The 25,998-nt window shown below is 38.2% G+C and overlaps 1 protein-coding gene across 22 annotated transcripts in view; it reads right to left on the reverse strand.

Annotated features, from left to right (window-relative positions):
• Positions 1 to 2,287: 2,287 nt before the first annotated feature.
• Positions 2,288 to 25,998, reverse strand: part of C2CD5 (C2 calcium dependent domain containing 5) — a 69,634-nt gene continuing 45,923 nt past the window's right edge. For 7 of the 22 annotated variants that reach the window (XM_075439746.1, XM_075439710.1, XM_075439728.1 and 4 more), the window contains 15 exons: positions 25,717 to 25,908; positions 23,186 to 23,372; positions 22,057 to 22,221; positions 21,583 to 21,723; positions 18,598 to 18,661; positions 15,620 to 15,681; positions 14,511 to 14,609; positions 14,024 to 14,113; positions 13,268 to 13,355; positions 12,115 to 12,201; positions 10,065 to 10,115; positions 8,966 to 9,067; positions 7,933 to 8,123; positions 4,913 to 5,059; positions 2,290 to 4,216 (listed from right to left, as the gene is read on the reverse strand). In XM_075439746.1, the coding sequence (XP_075295861.1) occupies positions 4,088 to 4,216; positions 4,913 to 5,059; positions 7,933 to 8,123; positions 8,966 to 9,067; positions 10,065 to 10,115; positions 12,115 to 12,201; positions 13,268 to 13,355; positions 14,024 to 14,113; positions 14,511 to 14,609; positions 15,620 to 15,681; positions 18,598 to 18,661; positions 21,583 to 21,723; positions 22,057 to 22,221; positions 23,186 to 23,372; positions 25,717 to 25,908 (1,795 nt within the window). In that variant the 3' untranslated portion in view covers positions 2,290 to 4,087. Of the gene's footprint in view, positions 4,217 to 4,912; positions 5,060 to 7,932; positions 8,124 to 8,965; positions 9,068 to 10,064; positions 10,116 to 12,114; positions 12,202 to 13,267; positions 13,356 to 14,023; positions 14,114 to 14,510; positions 14,610 to 15,619; positions 15,682 to 18,597; positions 18,662 to 21,582; positions 21,724 to 22,056; positions 22,222 to 23,185; positions 23,373 to 25,716; positions 25,909 to 25,998 lie in introns of all 22 variants that reach the window. The other 15 variants (XM_075439720.1, XM_075439679.1, XM_075439766.1 and 12 more) reach the window with 8 other exon arrangements.

Below are 25,998 nucleotides of genomic sequence, written 5' to 3' on the forward strand. Positions count from 1 at the left end.
CATGGTCAACCTGTCGTCCACCAGGACACCCAAGTCCCTCTCCACAGAGCTGTTCTCCAGCAGGTCCGCCCCAAGCTTGTACTGGTTGTTCCTCCCCAGGTGCAGGACCCTGCACTTGCCCTTGTTGAACTTCATCAGGTTCGTCTGCACCCAACTGTCCAGGTCTTGCTGAATGGCAGCACAGCCTGCTGGTGTAACCTTGGTGCGCTGCATCACACCTCTCCACCTCCGCTACCTCAGCTGTAAAGCAGAGAAGCAATAGCAATCAATTCTGCGGAACACTTGAGGTTACACCAATGAAAAGTGTTACCTGATGGTGTCACTTGTAACAAGCGTGGGCAGCAGGGCAGCTTGCTCTCACACGCAGCAGGGTTTATACAGCTAATTTCTTGAAAGCTTGGGAAGAAATGGAGCCTGCAGGTAGAAGAAAGAGGCCCAGACAGATGGAGTCCTTTCATCCTGGTTTCAGCTGGGACAGAGTTAATTTTCCTCCCAGTAGCTGCTGCGTTCTGGATGTAGTACAAGGAGAACGTTGGTAACACTCGTTTCAGTTGTTGCTAAGGAATCAAGGATTTTCTTCCACTTCCTCGTATTCAGCTGATGAGCCGGTGTGCGGGAGCTGGGAGGGAGCACAGCCAGGCAGCCAGCCCATGTCCGACATAGCCAGTGCCAGCCAGCTCCAAGACAGACCTGCTGCTGGCCAAGGCCAAGGCCAGCAGCGACAGTGGTAGCACCTCTGTGACAACGTATTTAAGGAGGGGAAAAAACCTGCTGTGGGACAGCAGTCAAGGGAGATGAGCAAGACCCTGTGAGAGCAACAACTCTGCAGACATGAAGGTCAGTGAAAAAGGGAGAAGTGCTCCAGATGCCAGAGCAGAGACTCCCCTGCAGCCCATGGAGAAGCCCACAGAGAAGCAGGCTGTTCCCCTGCAACCCATGGAGGCCCACGGTGGAGCAGATACCCACCTGCAGCCCACAGAAGACCCCACGCCAGAGCCGGTGGATGTGCCCAAAGAAAACTGTGACCCTGTGGGGAGCCCGCGCTGGGGCAGGCTTCTGACAGGACCCGTGGAGCAAGAGCAGCTGCGGCAGGTTTGCTGGCAGGGCTTGTGACTCTGTGGGAGACCCACACTGGAGCGGCCTGTTCCTGAAGAACTGCACCCCGTGGGAAGGACCCACGCTGGGGCAGTTTGTAAACTGTCTCCCATGGGAGGGAACCCACGCTGGAGCAGGGGAAGAGAGTGAGGAGGAAGGAGCTGCAGAGGCACTGTGTGATGAACTGACCATAACCCCCATTTCCCTGTCCCCCTGCGCTGCTCACGGGGAGGAGGCAGAGAATTTGGGAGTGGAGCTGAGCCCAGGAAGAAGGGAGGGGTGGGGGGAAGGTGTTTTAAGATTTAGTTTTTATTTCTCATTACCTTACTCTGATTTGATTGGCAATAAATCAAAATAATTTCCCCAAGTCGAGGCTGTTTTGCCCATGACGGTAACTGGCGAGTGATCTCTCCCCGCCCTTATCTCCACCCACAAGCCTTTCCTTCCACCTTCTCTCCCCTGTCTAGCTGAGGAGGGGAGTGAGAGCGGCTTGGTGGGCACCTGGTATCCAGCCAGGGTCAACCCACCACAGAGCCGAGAGCAGGGTACCTTGCATTAACTGCTCCCATTTCAGCGATTCTCCCGCAGTCAAAACTGTTATTATGACGTCATGACTAAAGGGGTATCAGTCATTAACTAACGAGGTACTTTTGTATGATTTTCAGCCACTCCAAATGCAACAAGGAACATAAATCAACTGAAGCTGTAGGCACACAGCTCACTGAAGGCCTTTTGTGCACTAATGACTTCAGTTTTTTACTTGTGTTTTAGTTTTCCTTTCCTTACACACTCTACTAATTCCCTGAAGTTTGTCTTATGTTTATATGATCCTTTTTTTGCCTCTGAGTAATGTACGAGGTCTGATATTCCAAATGACAATGATTTGCACACACTTTTCCCTTTTTTTTTTTAAACTGGAAAGACGACAATCACAATCAAAAGCACTTTAAGTGTACAGATTCCTACAGGTTAAATTTATCCAGCTGGACCAATTAAGAAAAGCTAAATCCCAGTTAGTAACAGTTTAAAAACATGTTTGCCATTTCTGGAATAATAATTAGAGAAGAATTAAAATTTCTAGATGCTCTTCCTCTACATCTAATGAACGACACTAGAAGAAACTGCGACCTGTTAAACAGCTGGAAGTAAAACAATGTCATTAATTCTTCCACAGAAGCTACAAAACCCCCCCAACACAAAACCAAAATATCAAGAACAGCTACTTTAATGTACTATTTCAGAGAATATTTCCATGCTGAGTACTTACGCTAAAAACAACTTCTTATGCCAGATCCAAGACTGTCTGAAGTTATTAATATTCTGCCATCAGCTTCAAAGGGAACAAGATTTGCCTTGCAAAATACTCAGCAGAGCTGCAACTATTTACAGGCAACAATTTATGGCAGCTTTGGTTGCAACAGCTACAGAATTTAGAAAGACAATTAACTGTGTGAGTAAAGCGTTCTGGTAAGCACCCAACGCAAACGCTTTACATCTGAAGATAATTAACCCCAAAGTTCAAATGATCAGGTTGTAACATTCTATACAAAAAATGTTCCTCTGAGGAGAACGGGAGTGGGACATCTTTAGTCTGCACCCAGCATACACATTTACCTATTACACATATAAAAAGGCAATAAATTTTATACAGAAATTTATTGTGCAAGAATGATTTTTCATGCTCATTTACAATGAAATAATTAGTTTAACAAATAATCATGCCATTGCTTAATTTCAACACTAAGCAGAATATTTACATTCAAGTTTACGTGTCTGTTCAAGTTCCACATTTGGTATTTTCAGAATTAAGTACGAATGCATCTTCAGATCAAAGTTTGCATTTTTTATATCAAAATATCACTGCCTTTCAGACATTTACTGGAAATGACAAATTTCCTTTCTTTGCAGTACCCTCATTTCCCAGCTACTGTACTGGAAAAACAAACACACACACACCAACTTGTAGAAATCAGCACTACAAACATCCATCAATCTCCAATTAGCCAGGCGCATTTCCAACCTGTTCAACGGCAAGGAGTCTGTTCTACACCTCTGTGTAACTGACTTTTGGAAGACTGTTTTTTCCATCCTTGCAAGAGACGATGCCTTAAAAAAAATGAGTCTCAGGACCATTCTTTCACTGAATCTTACATATATATAAAAAAAAAAATCTGTTTGGTCAATATTGAACAGCTTATATAGCACCTAAAATACTCGGGAAGTTTGTTGTTGTTGGTTTTTGGGATTTTTTTAAAGACCACAGGGATGACTAGGAACACAGCATCATGGTCTGGCAACATTTTAAAAACAAAAAAAACCCAAAAAACCTACCCAAAACATCTGCTGTATAGTAATAACTTAAAAAAAAATCAGCAGTTCACAAACAGTTGAAAAATATTTTTAGCGTGCAGAAATTCAAGCTGTGATTTTTTTGGTGCTGCTTCTCCCTTTTCACGCTCCATGATCTAAGACAAGCTCAGCCTTTACCTCCCATTTGATTAGCCTGTGCACAAACCTCTCGCTCCTTTGGCAAACGCTGCTAATACAGGCTTCTCTGTTATCTCCCACCCACACTGACCCCTCTTATTTTTTTATATTGAGCTAAGAATCAGACAATACGATATGCAAACTCAGAGAGGGTTCTGAGCTATAACTTCTCATGGTCCTGTTAAACAGCTGAAAAATGTGACAGATTTTGTTTACTTTTACATTTCCACGTGATGCCTACTATTCTAATCCATACTTTCTTATCGTGCTTCATCTTCCATCTAGGTTTCAAAGGGGCCTGTAATTGTAACAAAAGCAACAGAGCATACCTGCTAACACGCTGCCCTGACTATCACATAAAATTAAAGGACAAAATATAGCGATTGTCTTGGATTTTGGCTATTAATGTAATGGGCAGATAATGATTTTGAAGATGCAAACCTAAACACTCCCACATTTTAAACAATCTTCATATTTGGCAGAGACTATTTCAGTTTTCCCGTCTTCACGTTGTGACATCTCCAGAACTTGTGGGTTGAGAAACAACCGTAGAAGGTTGTACTGGTAACATTTCTAACTCAGATTCACACACAAAGATGACTGCATCACCACTTACATTTATTAAACACTGGGCCTGAAAAAGAAGGACAAAACCCAGTTACTAAGCATTAAAGAAGTACATATTCTATGTTTACTTGTATCTGCCAGATGTAACTATGCAGACAGCAGAAAAGTCAACAGAGATCAGAGAAGGACAAATTATTAGAATTTATCAGTGAGGCAATCCCTGCTGTATTTCCTTTTACATCCACTCACTTGTGTGCTATCAAACATGTAGGTAGACTCTTACAAGACCACCACAAATGAAGTATCTGGATAGCTGTACTTCCTTTCACTATTGTTTTGGACATATTTCACGTACCAAAACAAGCATATTCAGCTGTCGCCTTTACTAATGAAGTTTTGTCCCTTTATGTACAAAACGGCGCATTTTACATTAGCAACTCCATGTAAAAAGGATGAAAATCCTAACATTGCAACACCAGAAAAGTTAAGCAAGTTAAGCACTACTATTCTCCTGTTTCCTGCAATTTACTCCATTCTAGTGAACGTGGTACTTTTACCCATTTGCGTATTTATGAAGCATATTGGTAATTTTGTGCTGAGGTGTTCAAGAATGCTCTTGGCCTCTTTATACAGACATTGTGATGAGAGATATAAAAGTGTAATGCAGACATGGCTCTATGATGTTCTTGTGTTTTAAACACATAAGATGTGTATTTGCGTCACACTGGTCACAACAGCACTGTTATTTTGTATAATAATTTACCTGATTTTTGTTTGGATTCTCCATAAAAACACACTGCTTCATTATGTATGAGACAACGGCATTCCCCCCTAAAGCTGCAACGTGAGCTCTCACCATCGCAAACACTTCAGCGATAAATGCATGGAGAAAACCACTGACACCACCCTCCTAAAATGGAGGGAAGAAAAAAAAAGAAAGAAGATTTGATGTAAGGTATTGCTACAAGATGCTGAATACTCACATTTTTCTCAGCTGCGTATTTCAGTGAATCCTAAATGGCATACTTTACAGACCTTAAAAGCTATTCACTGTTTAATGGGTCATAGTTGAAAATCAGACCAATAGAACTTGCTGTTTGAGTAAAAGAATCACAAGCCGGTTATTCATTTGTGACTGACATTCTTCGCAGTCAGTATATTACATACACTCCTATTTTTCAGACGTTCCCAGACCTCTGCAGGAACATGTAATCTTCAACTGACAGGTGAATAATGAGTTTTTCTTTCATCAGGAAGGAAGCTACCCATTTTTTTGAAAACTGGGAAGCAGCTAAAGAATAATTTCTACTGAGGATTAAAAGAGATTTAGACTTCGTGGAAATTACTTGTAAGGAGTGGCCATTACCTTTGGTCCCCGCAACTTCATGTATGCTAATGCCTGTCATTAGTTCTCAACATCCCCTAAAGAAATGATCCCTCAAAATACAAAGCAAGCAAGGGACAGAGCAGAGACGTAACAAGCAAGCTATTCCAGCTTTTTTTTCCCCTTGAAGCCCAAAAGAACTTCTAGCCATCCCGTTTCATTAAGTTTTTTGACTTGATGGTGCTTGTGAGGGATTTGTACTTCTTCAGTGCCAAGCTGATTAATTTAAATTGCTGTGAAAGGAGAAGGAAAACAATGAAGTATGTTTTTTTTTCTCTAGACAATCCTTATGAAATTTTTTTCTAGAAATCCTCATGCGAGCAACTACATGGGAGGGTGGGGAGGAAATCAACACACAAAAACCTGGCAGCCTACCAAAAAAATAAAAATCCACAGAAAGAAAATGATGAAAGAAACTAATGAAACGGAGCTCACTATTGGTTCAAAATATCTATAAAATTTCAAAATGAAAGTGAAAGGCACGACCACTAGACTTCCCAGATGTGTATGAGCCACTGGAGCAGAAGGAAGAGGCTGGCAGAAGAGGAGGCTAGCTAGGCTGAACTTCCAACAAAAACGGACTGCCCTCATATCTACTGGAAAAAGCATAACCAACCCTGGACAGACTCATAAAGACATCAGAAAATGTATCTTGGATGAAAATTAACAAACAAAAGCGTCAGTATAATTTCACCAATCCAAGCATAAAGCATGAATGAAGTCAACTGCAGCCAGAAATCAAAATTTCAATACCAGTTTGTTATTGCTCATGAAATTTTGATTTTGTCCAAGTGCTTTAATAGTCACAGTAACTGATTTGGGGGGGGGGGTGGGGGGGGTGGGGGGTGTGGGGTGTGTTTTGTGTGTGTCTAATATTATAAACCTGCTAGCAAAACTTGTAAACAGCAAAACCCAAGACCAATGGATAAACTGGGACTTAAAATTATCATTAATTTTCGAAGCACAGCATCTGGTATATACTTTGGCTTATGACAGCATTCATACTGCCTCAATATTCTGTAAACTACCATAAGCAAAATACAAAGCATTACAAACACAAATGCCACTAATTATTTTTTTCCGTAGAATCTGAAACACGTTGCTCGAGTTGGATATACTGACCACTCTGTTTCGACTCTTATAGCCTGAGGGCAATACTGCGCACCTGTGTTAAAACTGGTTTGTGACCCAACCTACGCAGCTGAAACGGATGGAAGTTAGCCGCCCTAGGTGTTCAAAATAGCACACAAACACTATCACAGCAACTTGACAACTATCCCAACTTCATGGAGGAGTTGAATCCATGCTTGAGCAACCTACCTCTGCTGAGATCTGCTATCACAGTTACCAAAGCTTGCTCATCAGCTATTTAATGTGTATGTACAGAAGCTGCAGTTAGTACAGAAATGTCACATAACCACTTCCCTGGTCATACCACATACACCCTTTTGACAATGCTGTCCTTTTCACATAGATTTCTCAAGTTAAAAGGGGCTGTAATTTGCAAGATCCAAACAAGACATTTGTTTTATCAAAGTTTCTCTAGAGAGTTTGCAACTTATTTTTAAGAAGGCTGATTATTTTTATCAATATCCCTACAAGTTATCAATGTGTAATCAGCAAGAAACAGCATACTCTTCAGCGCTGACAAAACACGCAAGGGGTACACTCTATTTCTGTGGCCAGAAACTGTAGCAGATGGACACAGCTACTTCCCAAAAGGATACGAAAATGATAAGGAAATGTGTCTTGGTTTTTTGCATGCTCAGAGGAACATCTGTTGTCCAGATCCAGACAGGACATCGTTGTTTGAGTATCACTGGCTATACCCTCTAATCTGCCTGTGAGATTATACACTCTGTGTGCTTTTTAGACGTTCATCCCACAGAGCTATGTCACTGAGAATGCACAGAATGTAATATTAAAAATCAGCATAACAGTTACATATGGTATGGGAAATCTTGTGTTAACCAAAGAATTCTAAACTCCAAATACACTGTGAAAGTTCATCATCGAGCTTGCTAAATGAGAGGAGTCGATTTTTTTTTTTTTTTTTCCTTTTCTTTTAAATCAATCTCAGTTTTGGGTTCAAATTATCCCAACTACCATTGCTGGTCAAAGACATATTTTTCCCCAAATAGTTCTGTCCAAGGACTCATTGGTTTAGTGTTATGTCCAAATTCAACACCAATGGCAATGGTTAAGCAACCCCTTCCTAACATTGCCAAACACTATGCTCCATGGCAGTGCAATGCAACTCACTCCTCATTCAGCACCTACCCTCAAGTGGCAAAAATTCTACCCCCTTGCTGTGCCATACCTCAACTCAAATCTCATCAGATATTTACCCTTGATTATTATAATTAATGAAAAGTGCTAACCCCTGATATACAGCTCACCTCACGCAAAGAAGTGGTTTCTCGTATAAAAAACATGTTGATTATCCCAAGATATTTGGTTATTTTTGCCCCAGGTAGAAAAGAAAGAGGTGTCATCTTAACGACTGAGACAGTAGAGTTGGTGCATGATGGAACTGAACGATGCCGTAAGTATCCCTCGGCCAATGGACTTGTTTTATCAAGTGAAGCAGCTAAAAAGATGGGGGAAAAAAGAACAGAAAGTAACTATCAAGTAAGATCAATCACTGTTTCTCAAAACACAAAAAATTCTTCTTTATGGTTTCCAAATAGCTTGGTGACAACATTCAGCTGCCTGTGATGCTCAGCCATATCATGTGAGAAAGGAAATTATCATGCAATGCATGCAAAAGGAGACAAAAAGCTGAAATGGAATTTATTTGGAAGAGTGGCATTCCTGCAAAGGAAAACATTGAGGCGAGTAGCTGCACATACAACAATTGGTTATAAAGTGAAGGTAAAGAAAAAAGTGCCAACATTTTGAAATATGTATTCTGCTGGAGGAATAAATTATAGGAAGTGTGAAAGTTGTTGTGTTTCCCCAGTGCAGCATTTTCCATTAAAACAGGTATTAATTTTGGCTAATTAAAGCAAGATAGTCAGACCTGTGGCCAAAGAACTACTGAAAAATAACTCACCACTTGCTAATTTAGTGACCATTCCCTTGACTGTCACCTTGGTGATTGCTTCCTGTTTCTCACCAAGAATTTTCCAAGATCATACATACACCTACATCCATGCAGTGTATGTTACATAATTAGTAGGCGTACACATTTATGAACAACTAATTTTTACTAAGCGAACAGAAATACTGTATTTTGCTTCTCACGACACTGGTTCATAAACCCTATATTAGCTTACAAAGACATTAACAATGTCGGCAGTTTTCACACTCAGGTATTCGTTCTACATGTGATCTGCAATGCTATCGCTGGGCAGGAAACTCCACTATTCACCACTGGGAAATCAGAGATATGCCTCAGATTATCATAACGTGGTAGAAACAGCCGCCTACTTGTCTTAATTGATCCGCGCCTTATGGTCTGAGCTTTCAGTTTAATGAGCTCTATCCAGCTGTTGCATCTGTCTGCAAAGGAACTGTAATCAATTGACGTTGCTGAAAACACAGACAGAAAAACAAAAGAAAAAACAAAGAAAAAAATATGGATGATGTCTCTTGCTCATCTCAATGCTCCTTTTGAGGAAGCCATTATCTGTGTCAGAGAGAACAAACATCCCTTTCCAGGTCTGCTTAAAGGAAAAGTTACAGTATAGGTTTGGATTTGTCCAAACCAGTGTACCGATTTCTGGTGATGTCCCAGCTGTGAACCAACTGCCTGACTGGGACTTCATCACTGAAAAAACATGCAAATACAGTCATTAACGACTTATGCTAGATTATTTTTTTTTTAATGTCATTTTAGGTATTAAGTTCTGGCTTCTTTATGTTTATTTAAGCCTTGTTTAATTTTAATTTTCATTGCTATTCTTTTCCTCACAAAGAACTGCTGATCACGATTTAAACTTCCTAACTATCTCACCCTACACACTGGTAAAAAAAAAGCTTTGGTGATGAGAATAAGAGTCACAAGCTGAAACAACACCTCAGTTTTAAACACAAATGAATTTTCCTTTCAAAACACTGTCCTCCTCCTCCCAGCATCCCCCCTCCAACACTCCCCTCCCCCATTATCATTACAATAAGAAGTAGAGTTGTTTCTGCTATGACTTTTGATAGTTGCAGGGGTATTTGTGTATCTTAAAAAAACAAAAAGTTTTGCAAACACCATTTCTTCATTATCCTGAAGAAACGGAAGGAAGACATGCTAACTTCAAATTAAGACAAGCAAAAAAAAGCTCTCTCTCAGGAACTAATTTTCTGTCAGATAAAGTGGTATCAATATATCTGACAGAGACACACTGTTATTAACAAAACTGCCTTTTGTAATTAAAAAACACATCAAAATATTATGATCTTATTAAGCCACACCAGAGCATGCATTCTCAGTTAACTAGTAAACACTTCCTGGATTAAGACACATCCAAAAAGAGTATACCAATATCCCAAGAATGCTCATTCTGCTCTGGCATACGGCTAAACTAAGTAAACTCACCTCTCTGAGCAGCAGGAATACCTGTGTGGGAACTTGCACCCTCCAGGACTTCTAATGAGACAAAATGAATTCCATTCAGATAACATACGAGCAGAGTCATTTAGCACAGGATAACAGCTGCCTTCTTTTTTTAGAGCAAAGTAAGTTTTTTTAGAATAAAATATGAGAAAATATCTTGTATATATAGAATCATAGAAAGTTTTGGGTCGGAAGGGACCCCTAGAGGTCATCTAGTCCAACCCCCCCGCAGCGAGCAGGGACACTACTAACGAGATCAGGTCACTCAGAGTCCTGTCCAAACTGGTCTTGAATGTTTCCAGGGATGGGGCCTCCACTACCTCTCTGGACAACCCGTTCCAGTGTTTCACCGCCCTCATTGTAAAGAATTTCCTCCTTATATCCAGCCTAAACCTACCCTGTTTTAGTTTAAAACCATTACCCCTCGTCCTGTCACTGCTGTCTCTACTAAAAAGATTGTCCCCACCTTTCCTATAGGCTCCCTTTAAGTACTGAAAGGCTGCAATCAGGTCTCCCCGCAGCCTTCTCTTCTCCAGGCTGAACAAGCCCAACTCTCTCAGCCTGTCCTCATAGGAGAGGTGCTCCAGCCCTCGGATCATTTTTGTAGCCCTCCTTTGGACCTGCTCCAACAGTTCCATGTCCTTCTTGTGCTGAGGGCTCCAGAGCTGAACGCAGTACTCCAAATATACTATACTATGTACTTTATAGTACATATATGTACTTTATAGCACATAATAAACTGGTTCAAATAATAAACTGTACTAAATCTGTCTTGCAAATTCTATTATGGTTCTATTATGATCATTTACTAAAGACCATAAGGGTGTATATAAATATTTTTTAAATAACAATCCTACAGAAAAGTATGGGAGAAAAGGTATCAATATAATAAACAAGCTGCTAAGTAAATGTAACCACAATGAAACCTCTAGCCTATCTGAAGAAACGACAGACTAAATTATCTAGTGTAAGGAACATCAAGAAAAGAGATCTCCGTGAACAGGCTACCCTCTGCTGGTCAGTGCTCATTCTACAAGTAGCACAGTCTACTAACAGTGAAAGAGAAACGAGTCGGAAATTTCTGCATAGCTCCTCTTTTTGAAAATGACAGGTTAACATAATGTGACCAATTAAAAGTTCAGTACACACAAATGCACAAAAAAAAGAAAGAATACAAAGCAATAAGAATATTATTGCTGAAATGAAACAGACTTCTGAAAATACAAGTGAATGCGGTAGGTACTCTACACAACTTCTATAATGGGCAAAACAGGGAGCTCTAACATTTTAGTAAAAGAACATTCACAATAATTCACAGACACCAAATTTTCCTTCACTAGCCATTTTGGTGGGTAAATAATCCAACAACGGAGAAGAAAAGACTGCTGATTTCAGTGAATAACAACCTAATTTTCAGCAGAGTCATAGAAGAACTGTGACAACCGTTCTTGAAATTCAGCTCCCTCTCAGATGAAATAAAGCAGCTGTTTAACAGCTAAAAAGCGCTACACTGTACAAATTGTTTATTATGCAAGTTTAAGCTCCTTTCACTTCAAAAAAATTGCATGCGGTTTTGCTCAGCTAACAACCAGTATTTGCTAGATAAAGTTATTTCCCACCACGAAAACTGTAAGATTAATTATCTGAGGTTGACAATATATGGAGTTATTTTATATGGGTCATTTACAGAAGCAAAGCAATATGAGGCAAGCGTAACTATTAAGTAATTTGTAATTCTTCAGGTCAAATGACACCCAAAACCTAGCGTTTTGCAGTGTTTTCAAAGCTCTAAATTGAAAGATAGAACTACTACAGGAAATGTGCAAAAGAATATATACAGAATGACTACCCAACCCATCTTATGTGACACAAAAAAATTGCCTTTTGGAGTGAACATACCCATTATGCTTAGGTAGCAAAGAATATTTAAAGTATGTGAAAATACAGAGATTTCACAGCTACTGCAATAACGAAAGAGCAGGACTCAAATTCATTAAAAAACACTATTTCAGCATTCGTCCTTTTAACTGACCTTTAGCTGGTGAGAACGGCTGAGAAGCAAGTGGATCAGAGGAAAGTTCCAATGGAAATTGTAGCTGTTCTTCATTGTCTGTAGACGCTTCAACAAAGAAAACATACTCAATTGATAATTAACCCCCAAATCAAGATTTGCCAGTAACAGTAAGCACTACAGATTCAAATTAGTCAGGTTGCACTGGAACAGATTTTTTTCAACATATGCATATAGCGATGCAGTTCTGTACGAACAGTTAGGTGTCTGACAATAAATCCAGCTGCAAAACTGAACAGAACCTGTGTTCCATTGAATAGGATTTGATTTTGTAGTTTCAGGGAAAAAAAAGTTAAGTCAATTCATGCATTTTAGATTTGATTCTGCAGTTGGATCCGAGTTATCTATACATTACAGTAAAAAGTAACATGATTTATTCCACACAAATGAAAACAATCTACTGCTACTATTTAAGAAGTAAGGTATAACTAATGTTTTAGAAACAGATAGCTCTGTTCTACCACCTAATCCTGTTCTTCAGAATGGAGTATCTTCAAAGTTCTGCCTAAATACCCTTGGCCAGATTGCATACATACATTTCTATCATAAGATAGCACTTCATTAGCAAGATGACATATGCAGACTGCAGTAGTCTCTTCTACTCCCTCCATAGTGCTATACGCTTCACTGATCTCCAAAAATATTACTGACCTACTTAAGATTTTTTTGGCGTTTTCTTTAAGTATTATAATTTATTTCCTGCCTTCTTGAAGTAAGGGCAAAATCTGCTACTTGTAAGAACATGCATTCTCTAATGACTTACAGCACGTTTCAAAACACAATGGAAACGTCGTCATCTGTTACACTAATTCTTTAGAGAAAAATATTCAAAGAAAGATGGTACATGGAGTAAGGAAACACCAAACACTTTTTTCATGTTACTCTAAGTTTGTTGACTACGTACAAGCAAATATCTAATACCTAATAAGTAAGTCACCCTGATGGAGATGACACATATGAACTCTAAAAAACTGTTATGACTTTATAATTTTATAGAACTTCCCCATAAAAATGTGTATATATAACAAATTAAAACGTAGACTCATTAGATACTGGGCAAAAAAACGGAAAGAAAAATATTATCTCTTATCTATACATGCCTCACAACACTTACCTCTTTGCTGTGATTTTTCTGTAGGGGCTTTGTTGGCTTGTAATGCCTGGTTTTTGTCAAATGTAATTGCAACAGCTGTGACTGCAATCTGCAAGTCAGAAATATATGGCATATTAGGTAACTTCATCTCTCATGCAATCTGCAAAAATCATTTTGCAAACAGGCCAGCTTATCCCAGAGAAAAATAATAAGGGAGGGGAAATAAAATAATCTAAGCAGACTTCTTAAATGACATAAGAAAAAGAATAATAAAAAATCACTATCATTGTATTTGTAAGAGAGAAAGAGATGTTTAACTGATCACAAGAACGATGGTATACTTGTAAAGAAAACATTTTCTTCAAAAGCAATTATATCGCATCATCTTGAAATGGCAAGAAAAAAAATTAGACAATTACAATGACAGCATACTCAGAAAACTAATGTGCCATATTCCTGTAGTGTATGTGGTAACACCTTTTAATGGCTATCTAGTCAGGGCTTTTCTTTTCCTATCTCACTAAAAAGATGCACACCACTAAGACGCACTGTGCTCATGAAATGCCTTGTAGTCCCATGATTCTCAAAACTAGTGAACTCAACAGGTCAAAATCTTTTTCTTCACTGCACGTTATGGCCTTAAGTTTTACTTCAGAATTCACCAGACATACTAGTAAATCAAATCCCAGCCTAGTTTACTCTGAGCAGCAAACGCTAACTAAAGGGCCCAAACTGGCATGCCTACACGCTGAAAGTCAAAAGAAGCAGTTTACTTACCTGAACTAACTCATCCTCTGGTAGAGCAACTGTAAAGTTGACATGACAAAGGCAGCAGGGAACCATCGACCGTAGTTTAAAATACAAGCTCTGTTGAAGACAAGACATTATTTGTGTTACTCTAAAAAACGTATGGCTTATTTCACAAAAAAGATCAAAACTCTTTTCATAGTAGAAATCATGTCATTATATTATTTTTTTCCTGAAGAAGAGTTACAGGTGTGAAAAGGCAGGACAGAATGCAATCTACTGTGTGGCAGTCTTTATACTTTTGTTTCTAGGGTATACTACCAAAGGACTCCTTCAGAGTCAAAAAGCTCTGGAAATCCTTAATATACTAGGAAAGCTGAACCTATTTTTAAAGCAGCTTAAAAACTAATTACAGACACTCTGTAGACTAATTCTGAAAAGTTATTATGAAGAAAATGTTATTTTCACCTTGCTTCCATTTGAACAATTCAAAAAATGTTTGAATTCAGATTCTTACCTTCAACAGATTCTCACAGAGATCATTAAAGTTCTTATTAAGTGTTTGATTTGTTAGGTTAATGTTGCTTAATCTGGATACTCTTACTGCTGTGAACATCTGAATTAGAAACAAACACAATTATTTTTTTTCCCAATACATGCCTGTATGTTATATTAAAAACAAAGCAAAACCACAAAGAAGGCATAACATGGTAACGTGGGGGAAAGGGGAGAGGGATGGAAAGAATATGAAAAAACTGTAGCAACAGGAAGTCAAGTGCTAATTGCTCATGGAATTTTACAAACAAAAGGCAAATCTTCTGTGAACTAATGCATATGAATTTGTGAAATAAGTGATTCAGCAAGATATGACATACTCTATGTTCTTTTTACTTGCTTCATAAAGGAATCATGCTACCTGCTGCATATTTTGTTTCTGCTGCTGAAAATTTTATGTTAATTGAGTACACTAACATAGGCAATAATGGAATGTCACATACAGATACAAATGCAATCCCATCAACCTGAGAGTATGCTGCAGGTGCAGTCATATTGTTTTCAGGTTTGAGCTGTGCCTGTGCAAAGCACAGTCTTACAATGTGTCAGTTAGGTGTAAAAGTCCACATAGATCTGTTTTAACTCCCTCTACATGAGACTGAATTGGTTTTACAAATATGACAAAAATGTTTAAACTTAATTATAAATGGAATTTTTCTCTACTCACCAGACTGGCTTTATCTAATTCTTACTTATCTTAACCTATTAATGTTATCATATTCAGTATCTCACACTAAAAAACAGTCAACAATTTGTTTCTTATAAGAGGCTTCAAAATCTAGTCAAGCTCTTAAAAATGGGCAAAATCTTAAAGTTCATATTTACTATAATTATTTTCTAATTTTTGCATTTTTGTATCAGGTTCTCTGTTACATTATGAAAACCGAAAAAAACACAAATTAACAGGTTCTCATACCCTATTTTTCTTACCAAAATATTACTTTTATTTCTAACACAAGAGTAGCCTTTTAATTAATCTTTCAAAATCAGTGATCTCTAATATATATTTAAATTATTACAGCATATTTCAACACAATTTGGAAGTTTTAATTTTTTTTTCAATAACCTTACTTGAATTTCTGGTGTCCAGTTATTTATACCAGGCATAATTTCTGTGTTGCAACTGTAAAAACCTGTAAAGAAAATATTAGGGGAAATCTATGTTGCACACTGAAATATAAAAATATTTTTAAAGCAACATGTGACTACTTCATGTTTAGCAAGTATCTTCTTTCATGTGTTTTTGAATATTGAATAATATACCAGAAATAAGACCAACATTCAGAACACAAACATAGCATGCGAAGAATACAACATAACACACTCAAGACACATGCTTTGTGTTATTCACACTGCAGGGAAAAAAATTGATAGGAAAGATGGAACTCATCACTTCTAAAACACTAACTCACTACAGAATCCTTATTCAAAACATTTCTTCACCTGCCAAAAAGCAAGGCCAGAAAAGTCATCATGCTGAGGAACATGAAAGAGGCTACAACAGCACGAAATGCAACAGTGAAGCTGCTCCCCATGGAGACTGGGTAACTCCTGCCATCTGACGGTAAGACTAACCGGTGAGACACGCTCCCCGACTGCTTCACAGAACCGCTCCTTGTGGGACCCACAAAACAAGCAACTCAGCCTAGCTGGGTCCTGAGCAGAGATGCCTTCCAAGAAGTTTTTTAGCTCTGATCAGAATATACTTAAGCATTGCTGTAAGAAGGGTAAACACCCAAAATCCACTACTACTCTGCCAAGTTTCTAATAGGCAAACTATGTACAAATGAGGAAACTTAGTAGAAAGGTGTGGTAGGAAAAGCTAAAAAGCTAACCTTTGACAGATAGCATAGAGATACTTCAAAGATACTGCCTCAACACTGAATGCAAACACGTAGCAGTTACTAACAGAGAATTGAAAAGACAGAAAAAGAATAAAGTATAATGACTAAAGAGCAGGGTAAGAGAAGTTCTAAACAGCAAACAGGCAATGCTGCAAATCTAAAGATAGAGCTAAACGAGTACAAAAGAGAAGATTCTGGTAGGGCCTATATAAATGAACTAAATAAGCTAGAAAAGAAATTGTGCAGCAGCTTGCAGAATGTATACATATTAACAGATTTTCTTTCAGAACATCAAACAGAAGTCTTGTTGAAGAGTCAAGTAAGATACAGAAAGAATATGCAGAGATGATAAAACGACAGTGGAACACATGCGCTTGTTTTCTTACATCAGTGTTCACCATGATAGTGGAGCTTTCCACAATAGTGGAAAACCAGTCTCTTGTTTATTTTCTATCAGAGAATCTGTCTTAAACAAAAGTGTCTGAAGGAGGTAGTGAACAAACAGGCAAATGGAAAAATATGGGTTCATATAAAAACAGGAAAGGCAAAATATTAAATAGCTGACTAATCAGCATTGAACTCTGATTTGAAACTGTCCCACTACCAGAGAAGAGGATTCTTTAATCTTGCGGTAGCGAGGTGCTTTTAGTGACTAGGAGTTACTAATGTGCCTAGTATAGATGTCTGTATTACTGTCCCATAGAAGCTATTCCAGAAAACGGAGTTCATGGACAGATGGAAAAACAAGACACTGCAGAGGAGCCGATACCACTTTTCTATGCAACAGTCATGGCTCACAAGCTGTCAACAAGCATGTAGAAAAAAGGCATCTGACGCAGTCTATTTCATACATCAAAAAGCATTTGGTAAGATGCTTCACCAAGGACTCTATAAAAAACTAATACACTGAAGTGTAGACCGGAGTACCACTGAAGGAAATACAATTATTGTAAGTCAGGAAAGAGAAGGTCAAAATAAATGCTCCATTTCCACAGTGGAGGCATTTGTAACTCAGGATTGTATGTTTCAAACACATCAATAACTTCTCTGCAAAAAAGCATAAAAGGAGGTGACTGCTGATGGCCTTATTGTAGGGTAGTGAAATCAACCGCAGCAGGACCTAAGAATGGATAACTGATACGGAATAAAAGATTTCGTAGTAATAATAGATAACTATCACAAGCATAGTTCTGAGCTCAACAGTACTCAATGATAAACACTGATACCAATTATTAGGAAGGGAACTGATTCAGAAGAAACATGAAGAAACTCAAAGGTAAGAGAGGGAGGACAAGCACAACCAAATGTACAGAGCAAGTTCCATCAATGGACAACCACCTTAGCCTCTTATGCAGACCGAGGAGGATATGACAAATATCTATACAACCACAGATAGCATAAAGATGACTGGTACAAAGCAATGATTCACTGTTCTTCCCAACAGAAGAAAAAGGAAGAAGTGGTTGATACAAGCCAAGCAAAAGAAGCTGGCTCTTCCATTAGTACAGATTCTTACGCAAAATTCTGCGAACACTGAAGGCGCACATAGGCTCAAAATGCAACAGCCAAATGCACAGAAAGTTTGTCAAAGGCTACTGCTGACAAACACAGCAACTTTCTTCCAGGATGCTGCTGAAGTTGGCAAGTATTCTGTGGGATTTCCCCCCACCCTCACTCTTACATCAATGCAATACGCATTCTCGCCTGACCCCTACCAGCAAGAAGACATCAAGTGATTCAGTACACTTCCCCCTATGTTGGGGTCTTAAATAATTTTTTAATGCAGACAACTAAACGGACACCTCAAAGTTCTACTGCCAGCAATGTACCCCCAACATTCGTACACGTACTGTGAATTAACAAGACCTAGATTTCAAGTCTCATGATTGAACTTTGAAAATTATTCACTATAATCAGTTTTATGTTCTCAAATTGGAACACTTTTTCAAAGTACACCTACAAAAAACACTGAAGAAACTAGAAACTATTTCTATTATTTGACTTTACTGCCTTCTACAGAAAAAGACCAATACTGACTTGGCTTAGTGAATTGTTTTTCACAGGTATATCTGACAAGCTGAACGCTTCAAGAATATTTTCATTGTTTTCAGTGTCACTACTGAACTTTTTTTTTTTTTTAATAAAACCAGTTCTATTTTGTCATTTTGCACCCAAAAGTATAAATTAGAAAAATTTTAACTATACCAGAAGGTGGTGGAACATCCGTTAGTAAAGAATGTACATCTTCCATTGCATCTGTATCATCAATCTGGAAAAATGAATAATTGATGAAAATCATGTTGCTGTTCCAGTCAGAAGTCTCAGAAATATGTAAAAACTTTGTCATCAGGACATCTGTATCTGACAGCTAAGCTGAGATTTTAAAATAGGATTCCATCAACCACGCTTCCGAATCTTAACTAGCAGCCTATGAAATGGTTAACACTTCAAAAACAGTCCCCTTAAAATGTATTAAAAATAAAGCAATGTGCACAGAACTGACAGAAAATGCAGGAAGACAAGAATAATAAAAAGAGGAATTTTAGAGCAGTTTAAAATGCCGAACAAGGTTCCACGCAACAACTTGCAACTTCTTCCAGCTAAGGACCTTTGGCTATTAGAGCTCTCAGAAGGTCTGCGTTATACTGATGTGATCATTCTCTGCCTACTCTGATGACACAAAAATCTCTTCTATGACTTTAAAAACCTTGCTTAGTTTGAACAGCAGAAAATTGAACAGCAAAAGATAAATTTGGGGATTATTAGTTTTTCCTATCCAAATAGCCTCTACCCCATCTAACCTTTGAAGACTTTCATTATTTTAGATCAGACTGAGAGTATATCTACCCTGCTATCTTTTGTAAATATTTCTGTCATGTGTCTTTGGGTTCATTCTGCCTTATTGATCTGCAAGAGATCCAACTTTATCTTCCTTATCAGGTATTTTGGAAATTGTTTCTATTTTAACTGCAGTATTAAAGGACTCTCTGTCAGGTATTGTTTCTCCTTCTCCCTCTCAAAGTAAGAGGAGGAGTCTTTTTTTCCTCACCAAAAAAAAGAAGCGACAGTTTTAGTCCTCATAATTGCCTTCCCAGCACCTCTTGGCATTTCCTCATCACAGTGAATGTTTTACCAATTTTTCTTACATATTTCCAGTAAACAATTATTTTATCTTTGAAAGGTCAGTCATGAGCTTCACTAAAGCTCCTGGAATATTATTTCTGGTATCAAATTTCTTAACAAAGACAGTAATAAGTGGTTCCAAAGATGAAAAGTCTTTTTTCTATAAAGACTGAACTACCAAAACACAGGGATGCATACTCTAGGACCACCACACTCACATAATGTAAACCAGTAAACGATGGTCCTTAAACATCAGATCTTATTTTTCTTGCTAACTTTAGCACCATTTATAATGTACTCTATAGTACACTGCAGTGTACTTAGATTTTTCCCTTACACAGAGAGCTCCTCCCATCCCAAGTGCATATACTACAGTTAGTAAGGCACAAGGAAGAATACTCCAGAACTGTAAAAAAAAAAAAAAAACAAACACAGCTGAACTCTGCTTGCAGTATATAATGCAGTCCTTAACCATCTGATCTTTGTTTATAACATATCAGGCTCCTTTATGAGGCAACTAGACAGAATAAGTACGTCAAGCTCTTATTATTGCCATCTCTCTTCTATTTGACACCCTTTAGAAGTGAAATGAAGGCTGGGCTTATGTTTTTCAGGTATTTTTCATAACTTGTCCAAAGGGTCTCTTGCAGCAACAGTTTTTAGGTTGGTGGTATTTTATGCCTTACACAACCCTCTGTATTTTACAAAAGTATTCAACCCTCTTTGCATTTATCAAAGTATTTTCTGACTGGCTCATTCATTTCAATGCAGTGCCTCAGAGAGCAGCTATTTTAAGTTTTGCTTCGAGACACAATTCCAACCCTGTCAGTCTACATAGATGATGATATTAAAGCAAAAACCTGCTAAGACCAGCTGCAAAAAATACTTGATGAAAACTGTCCTCATTGCTTTTTGATGTGAGAGTTAACTAGCATCAAAGTTACTTCTAGGGACTTCCCGATTTACTTACTTTGATCCTAGCACATCTGTAATGCACTGGAGAGCAAAAATTTACTCAGAGAGCAGAAGCACCAACCAATCTCAATTTCTTATACCAATCTCTCCCAACCTGTTCTTTTTTCACTTCCCTTTCTTACCTCCGTTTTCAAACGAACTGTTGTTACAGAGCTCTCTCATTCTCCCTATTTACAACTTTTCTTCTAGATTATTTTCTATGAAGACAGTGATTTGCAAAGATTAACATAAAGCAAAGTCTTGAATGTACCTCAGGCTGCAATTACAGGCTGTAACTTAATTAAATTGTTTTCTTTTTCTTAGTCTAGGACAGGTATTTGTAATACCTGTATGTACAAGATGATGATCAAAACTCTAGTCTTCTTTACTACTTGGCTCCTTTCCTTCAAAATCGTACAATGTTAAAATCATATCTTCGAATTTTAGTGAAAAGATAGGTTAAAGAAAGCTATGTTCTTTATCTATCGGTGTTGTTCGTTTGCTGTAGAAAGAACTGGAAGGTATTCTCTGAAGTTGTAAATTCTTGAACTCTGAAAACTTTCAGCTGAAATTCAGAATAGCAAGTCGTCTTTGATGTACTCTCTTGACACGTGGGTTTTTGAACGCTTTGAATGCTACCTGTTCTGGAAACTAATAATTCTGAATATCCAACAAGAAGAACTTTGAAATGGGAAGAATATACAGGCTTTTTCTTTGCTAAATACAAAGTGTGACAATGCAGAACGTCAATGTTTACAAAAACTGTATCCAAGCTTGTATCAGTCATGACTGCTGCCTGAAGTAGGCAGAACGGCATTTCTTCACAGCTCTTAGTTACTATTCTAGATATTGCTACATATTTATGAATAGCAGGGCAGTCTTTTTTCAGCTGCTGTCCTTAGGCATAATATAGCTATGCTTTAAGCAAACAGAGTAAGAAAAAGAGACAATGCAAAATCCAATACTTAAGATTTTCTACTGATACAAAATGAAAAAAATTTTATACACTTTAAGAACTGTCTTTGGAGATGAGCAAGAAAACTTTTCTCCATTTTTTCACATGTATTTCAGGAAAAGAGAAGTATGAAAATGAGTACTGCAAACGTTTATCACCTCCAAGACAAAAGCATCCTTCTTCCCATGTGAAAGGTCTAGCTCTGTAACTTCATCAGAGCTTTCTGACTGAGATCTTAACAACCTGGAACGCTGTCTTGGCTCTGGAATGGGAGACCCAATGATTTCTTCAGGTAGCTCCTAAAAAGGATATAAAAATGAAGATTTATTCTGTGTAGTCTAGAAATAATATCCGTTACAAGCAATTTGTTAACAGTTCTAAGAATCAGAACATTCTGAAAACAATTTCACTGAGTAATAAATGTAAAGAAGTACAAACTCATTTGGATATGTGGCTTAAGAGATCTGAAAATTCCAGTAGGTTCCCAAAATATAGTGAAAAGAATCTGTATCTCTATCAAAAAAAAAATTCTGTTCTGAATGATTTAGTCAGTAAGAATTCATGGATACACATGGTGTATATCTGTTCAACTCAGAATGCTTTATTTTTAAGAATAAAAAAGCTTTACTTACTGGAGGATTAATCTCATAAAGTTCCTTGTTTTTTGCTATTGTATCATTTATTTTCTTTTGCATGTGAGATATATGCTGCTCATAGGTGCCATCATTTGGAGTCTTCCCAGCAATCTGAATACCACCAGGTGTTGGCAAAGCTGCTAGGTACACACCTGTTGCAGACTTTTAAAAAGGCATTAAGAAAAAGTACAATTACATAAGCACATACTACTTTCATACAAAGTTTTCCAGCATTGTGACATGCACATTATAGCATGATCTCTTCCCATAATAAATGGGTATCTGTCTCCTGTTCACTTGCGAAAAAAATCAGTATTCTTTTAATAAACTGTCTCCTTCTCATGGGTCTCTTCCATGGTGCAGCTCTTAACTTACCTAGAAGTTCCAAACGAAGTATGAATTACAACCTCTGCTCCAGTATACTATGCATATGCAAATGATGGTTTCAAGGATTTAAAATCTGATCAAGCCCTCTACAGTACCACCGAAGCTGTGACAATCCCATTTCTATTTACAGACAAAAGAACATGGGAGCCAGTCAATGTTGCCCAAGCATCCTCTTACACTGATGCAAGAAGCAGCAGCACATCTCACTATGCTAACCCCACAGGACAGAATGAGGTTAGAAAATGTTAATGAACATTTCTTGACTATCTCTAAGACATTTCCAATCTATCGCTTACTTCTTTAGTGCCATCAAAGAAGCAGCGACAGACTTCTCTCTTGTTGGCAACTAACCAAAAGATTTATTGAGAGACTTATGGAACCTTAAAGCAACTTAAGGAACAGGTATCTCTGACATGATCTTTAAAGAACTTAATCACTTTTTCTACAATTTATGCCATTAAGCCATTTAAAGTTTCTTTTCTTCTCGTCCCTTCTAATAATGGTATCCTCTAACAGAGTTTCAAGAGATTTGAATCTTCTTTTTCTGCTGCTGAAAGACAGTCTGTCCTGATTTATCAACAATTAGACACCTCATTCCTTTCCATCACTTCATTTATTCTTAAAATGACACGTTAATATCTCTAGTTACTCTGAACGCCACAACACTTGTGTATCTTTGTGTCCTGAGAAAAATACTGTAAGAAAGGCAAAAGAATTCCAAGATTAAAACTGTACTTACTGCCAACCCCATGAGCATATTTTCACCCACAGTGATCTGAATTCTCAGCCCAAACAGAGCATTCATTCCTCTCAGCTTAAGTTTATTCATCAGTTGGGTGTGTACTTCATATTCCATAAATGGCAAGAGATTACTGATAGACGTCGCATTTGCTTCAGCTTGAGCTTTCTTCTTTAGACGGCATAACCTGACAACACGAAACAGTACATGACATCAGCAGATCAACAGTTTTAATGGACTTTTGAAGACTGAAAGTGATCACAAGGGTATTTTGATTTTTTTTTTTCCTCATGGTATAACCTAATATAGATCGGTTTCTTTTTAATGTATTTTAAAATTCTGTAAAATACTAAATTCTCATCAGAAATATCAAGGTAGACTGAGGCACCAAGTCTCAATAAGCAAAATTGTCTTCCGTTTTTAATAGGAAACTGTATTAACAATAAAAATGGGTAACACAGAAAGTAAACTTACAAAACAGAACAATACATAACCTTTAGCAACATTCAAAAATATTCCCTAGCAGAGCAGAATACAAAAATTACCAATACACAAACATCTATTTCTGTTGCTGCAAACCTCTTAAAACACTTCAGGTACAGGCACAGGAAATTACATCTACTGGCAGAACTTCTAAGTTTCTATTAATACAGTCATTCAAGGCACACTTTGGAATAAAGAAAAAACCCTAGTGCCTGGACAGCTCAGGCTTTGACCAGACTAAAAATACTTATCTTAAAAGAACAAAAGAAAGAGCATACAAATCTCATCTCTGACTATGTTATGTTAGTCATATTCCACTCTGGGTTTAGTCCCGTAAGTTGAAATTCAAACCAAAGACCAGTGTAATGACTACCTACTTTCAGTCACAAATTTTCATTCAAAAAGAGCACATGACAACTGTACATTTTAGTGATAAGAACAGACAACACCTTCTAAGGACCATTTATTATATGATCAGGAAGAGACAGTAATTCATCTAATCATAACAAGTTCACCCCAAAATCTTTATAACTATAGCTTCTGGTCTTTTCCTTTTTTCATATTTTCTAGGGGGTGGGAACGTTTGAGGAATCATTCTAGAGAACAGGACATCTGCAAGCACTCCAGAGACAGATTAAGGACCACACTGTGACACTAGAAGTCAATTTCCACAATGGTGCTGAACACAGTTTAGTAATACGCAAAATACCAAAGGAGGAGCACAGAACGCATCTCTACAGCATCTCCAGTAATTCTGCTCTAGCAGAAGTCAGAGAACAATAATTGTAGCATCATAAAAAAATCTCAGGTGAGAAGGGACTTCAGGAGGTCTCCAGTCCAACCTCCTGTACATACAAAGCGGTAAACTTTGAGCTTGGACCAGGATGCTCACAGCTTTATCCAGTCAGGTCCTGAAAACTCACCAAAGATGGAGACTGCACAACCTCTCAGGCAATCTGCTCTACTGCCTGATTGTCCTCATGGGTAAGCAGTTTTTCCTTATAGTCACTCTGAACCTCTGTTGCTTCAACTTAGGCCATCTCTCACTCTCCCGTCGGGCAGCACTGTGAAGATCCTGGTTATATCTGCTCCATAACCTCTTTACAGGTACTGGCAGGCTGCTGTTGGGTCCCCCTGAATCATTCCTCTCTCCAGAATGAAAAAGTCCAGCACTCGCAGCTTCTCTTCATAGGGCAGGTGCTCGTTACTCCCTTGGTGGCCCTCCACTGAACTTGCTCTAGTTTTCTGATGTCTGTCTCCCCCTCAGAGGAGGGCAAAACTGGACAGATACCGTATTGTCTGGTCCCACTGACTGTGGTGTAACTAGAAAACTTGAAGAGAATGCAGTTCATCATCCCCCTCCACATCACTAACATGTTCAACTGGACAGGTCCCCCTGCAGACTCTATTACATTTGTCATGGCCATCCACGTAGGTTATGAACCACAAACCATTACCCACTCAGCCCAACTATCCAACCAGTTATTTATCCATGTAGTTGGCCACCCATGCCAACTGTACATAGCCAACCCTTCCTTCTTTCCCACTGTAAACCACCTTACTCCCTTTTCCAAATTCAAATTCAAAGACCACAGCAGAAACTGGACATAGCCAGCAATTCTACAGAGATATGTTCAGTTATGGACATCAGCACAGAATTAATACACCTCACTCAAACTGTTCATTTAGTTTCCAGTGCAATAGCTGTGTCTGACCATGTTAGCAGTCCCAAACAGCAAGTTAAAGCATGAAAACTCTTACATCCAGGCAGACAAAAATACAGCAATTCCCATATGCATTAAAAAAAAAAAAGCGGAACATTTACCAAATGTCCATCAACATGGATAAGTTACCAGATGTTCATCAACAGACATGACACATAACACAGAGAGAGGAGGCTGTCTTTCTCCTTCTGTACCCTAATACACTGTCATTAACTCCCAGCAATTCAACATAAAAATTTAAGCTTTGATGACATACTGGATTTTACAACATCAATTCTTTCAAAGATCTCCAAAACTCTACTAAGAAAACATTTTCATAGATACCTGGCTTGAATAAGACATCCCTTCCCAATAACTATTGCCTCTACAGGAAGATCAATTGTGGTGAAAAGGACATCAGGAACTTTTTGCTTCCTGCAGTTGTAACAATAAGTGAGGTGAGCAGGGAACGGCATGTTCAGTTCATCATATGGTATATGGCAAAATCCACAACCTGGTGGTGAAGCTTCTTCAATCCTAAAAATACATTATGAAGAACATACTTTAAAACATCTGCATCTTATTAACAATGATCAGTATGTGCACATGTGTATAAACACCTACAGA

This window comes from Opisthocomus hoazin, chromosome 1, assembly GCF_030867145.1.
Source record: "Opisthocomus hoazin isolate bOpiHoa1 chromosome 1, bOpiHoa1.hap1, whole genome shotgun sequence".
Taxonomy (NCBI): domain Eukaryota; kingdom Metazoa; phylum Chordata; class Aves; order Opisthocomiformes; family Opisthocomidae; genus Opisthocomus; species Opisthocomus hoazin.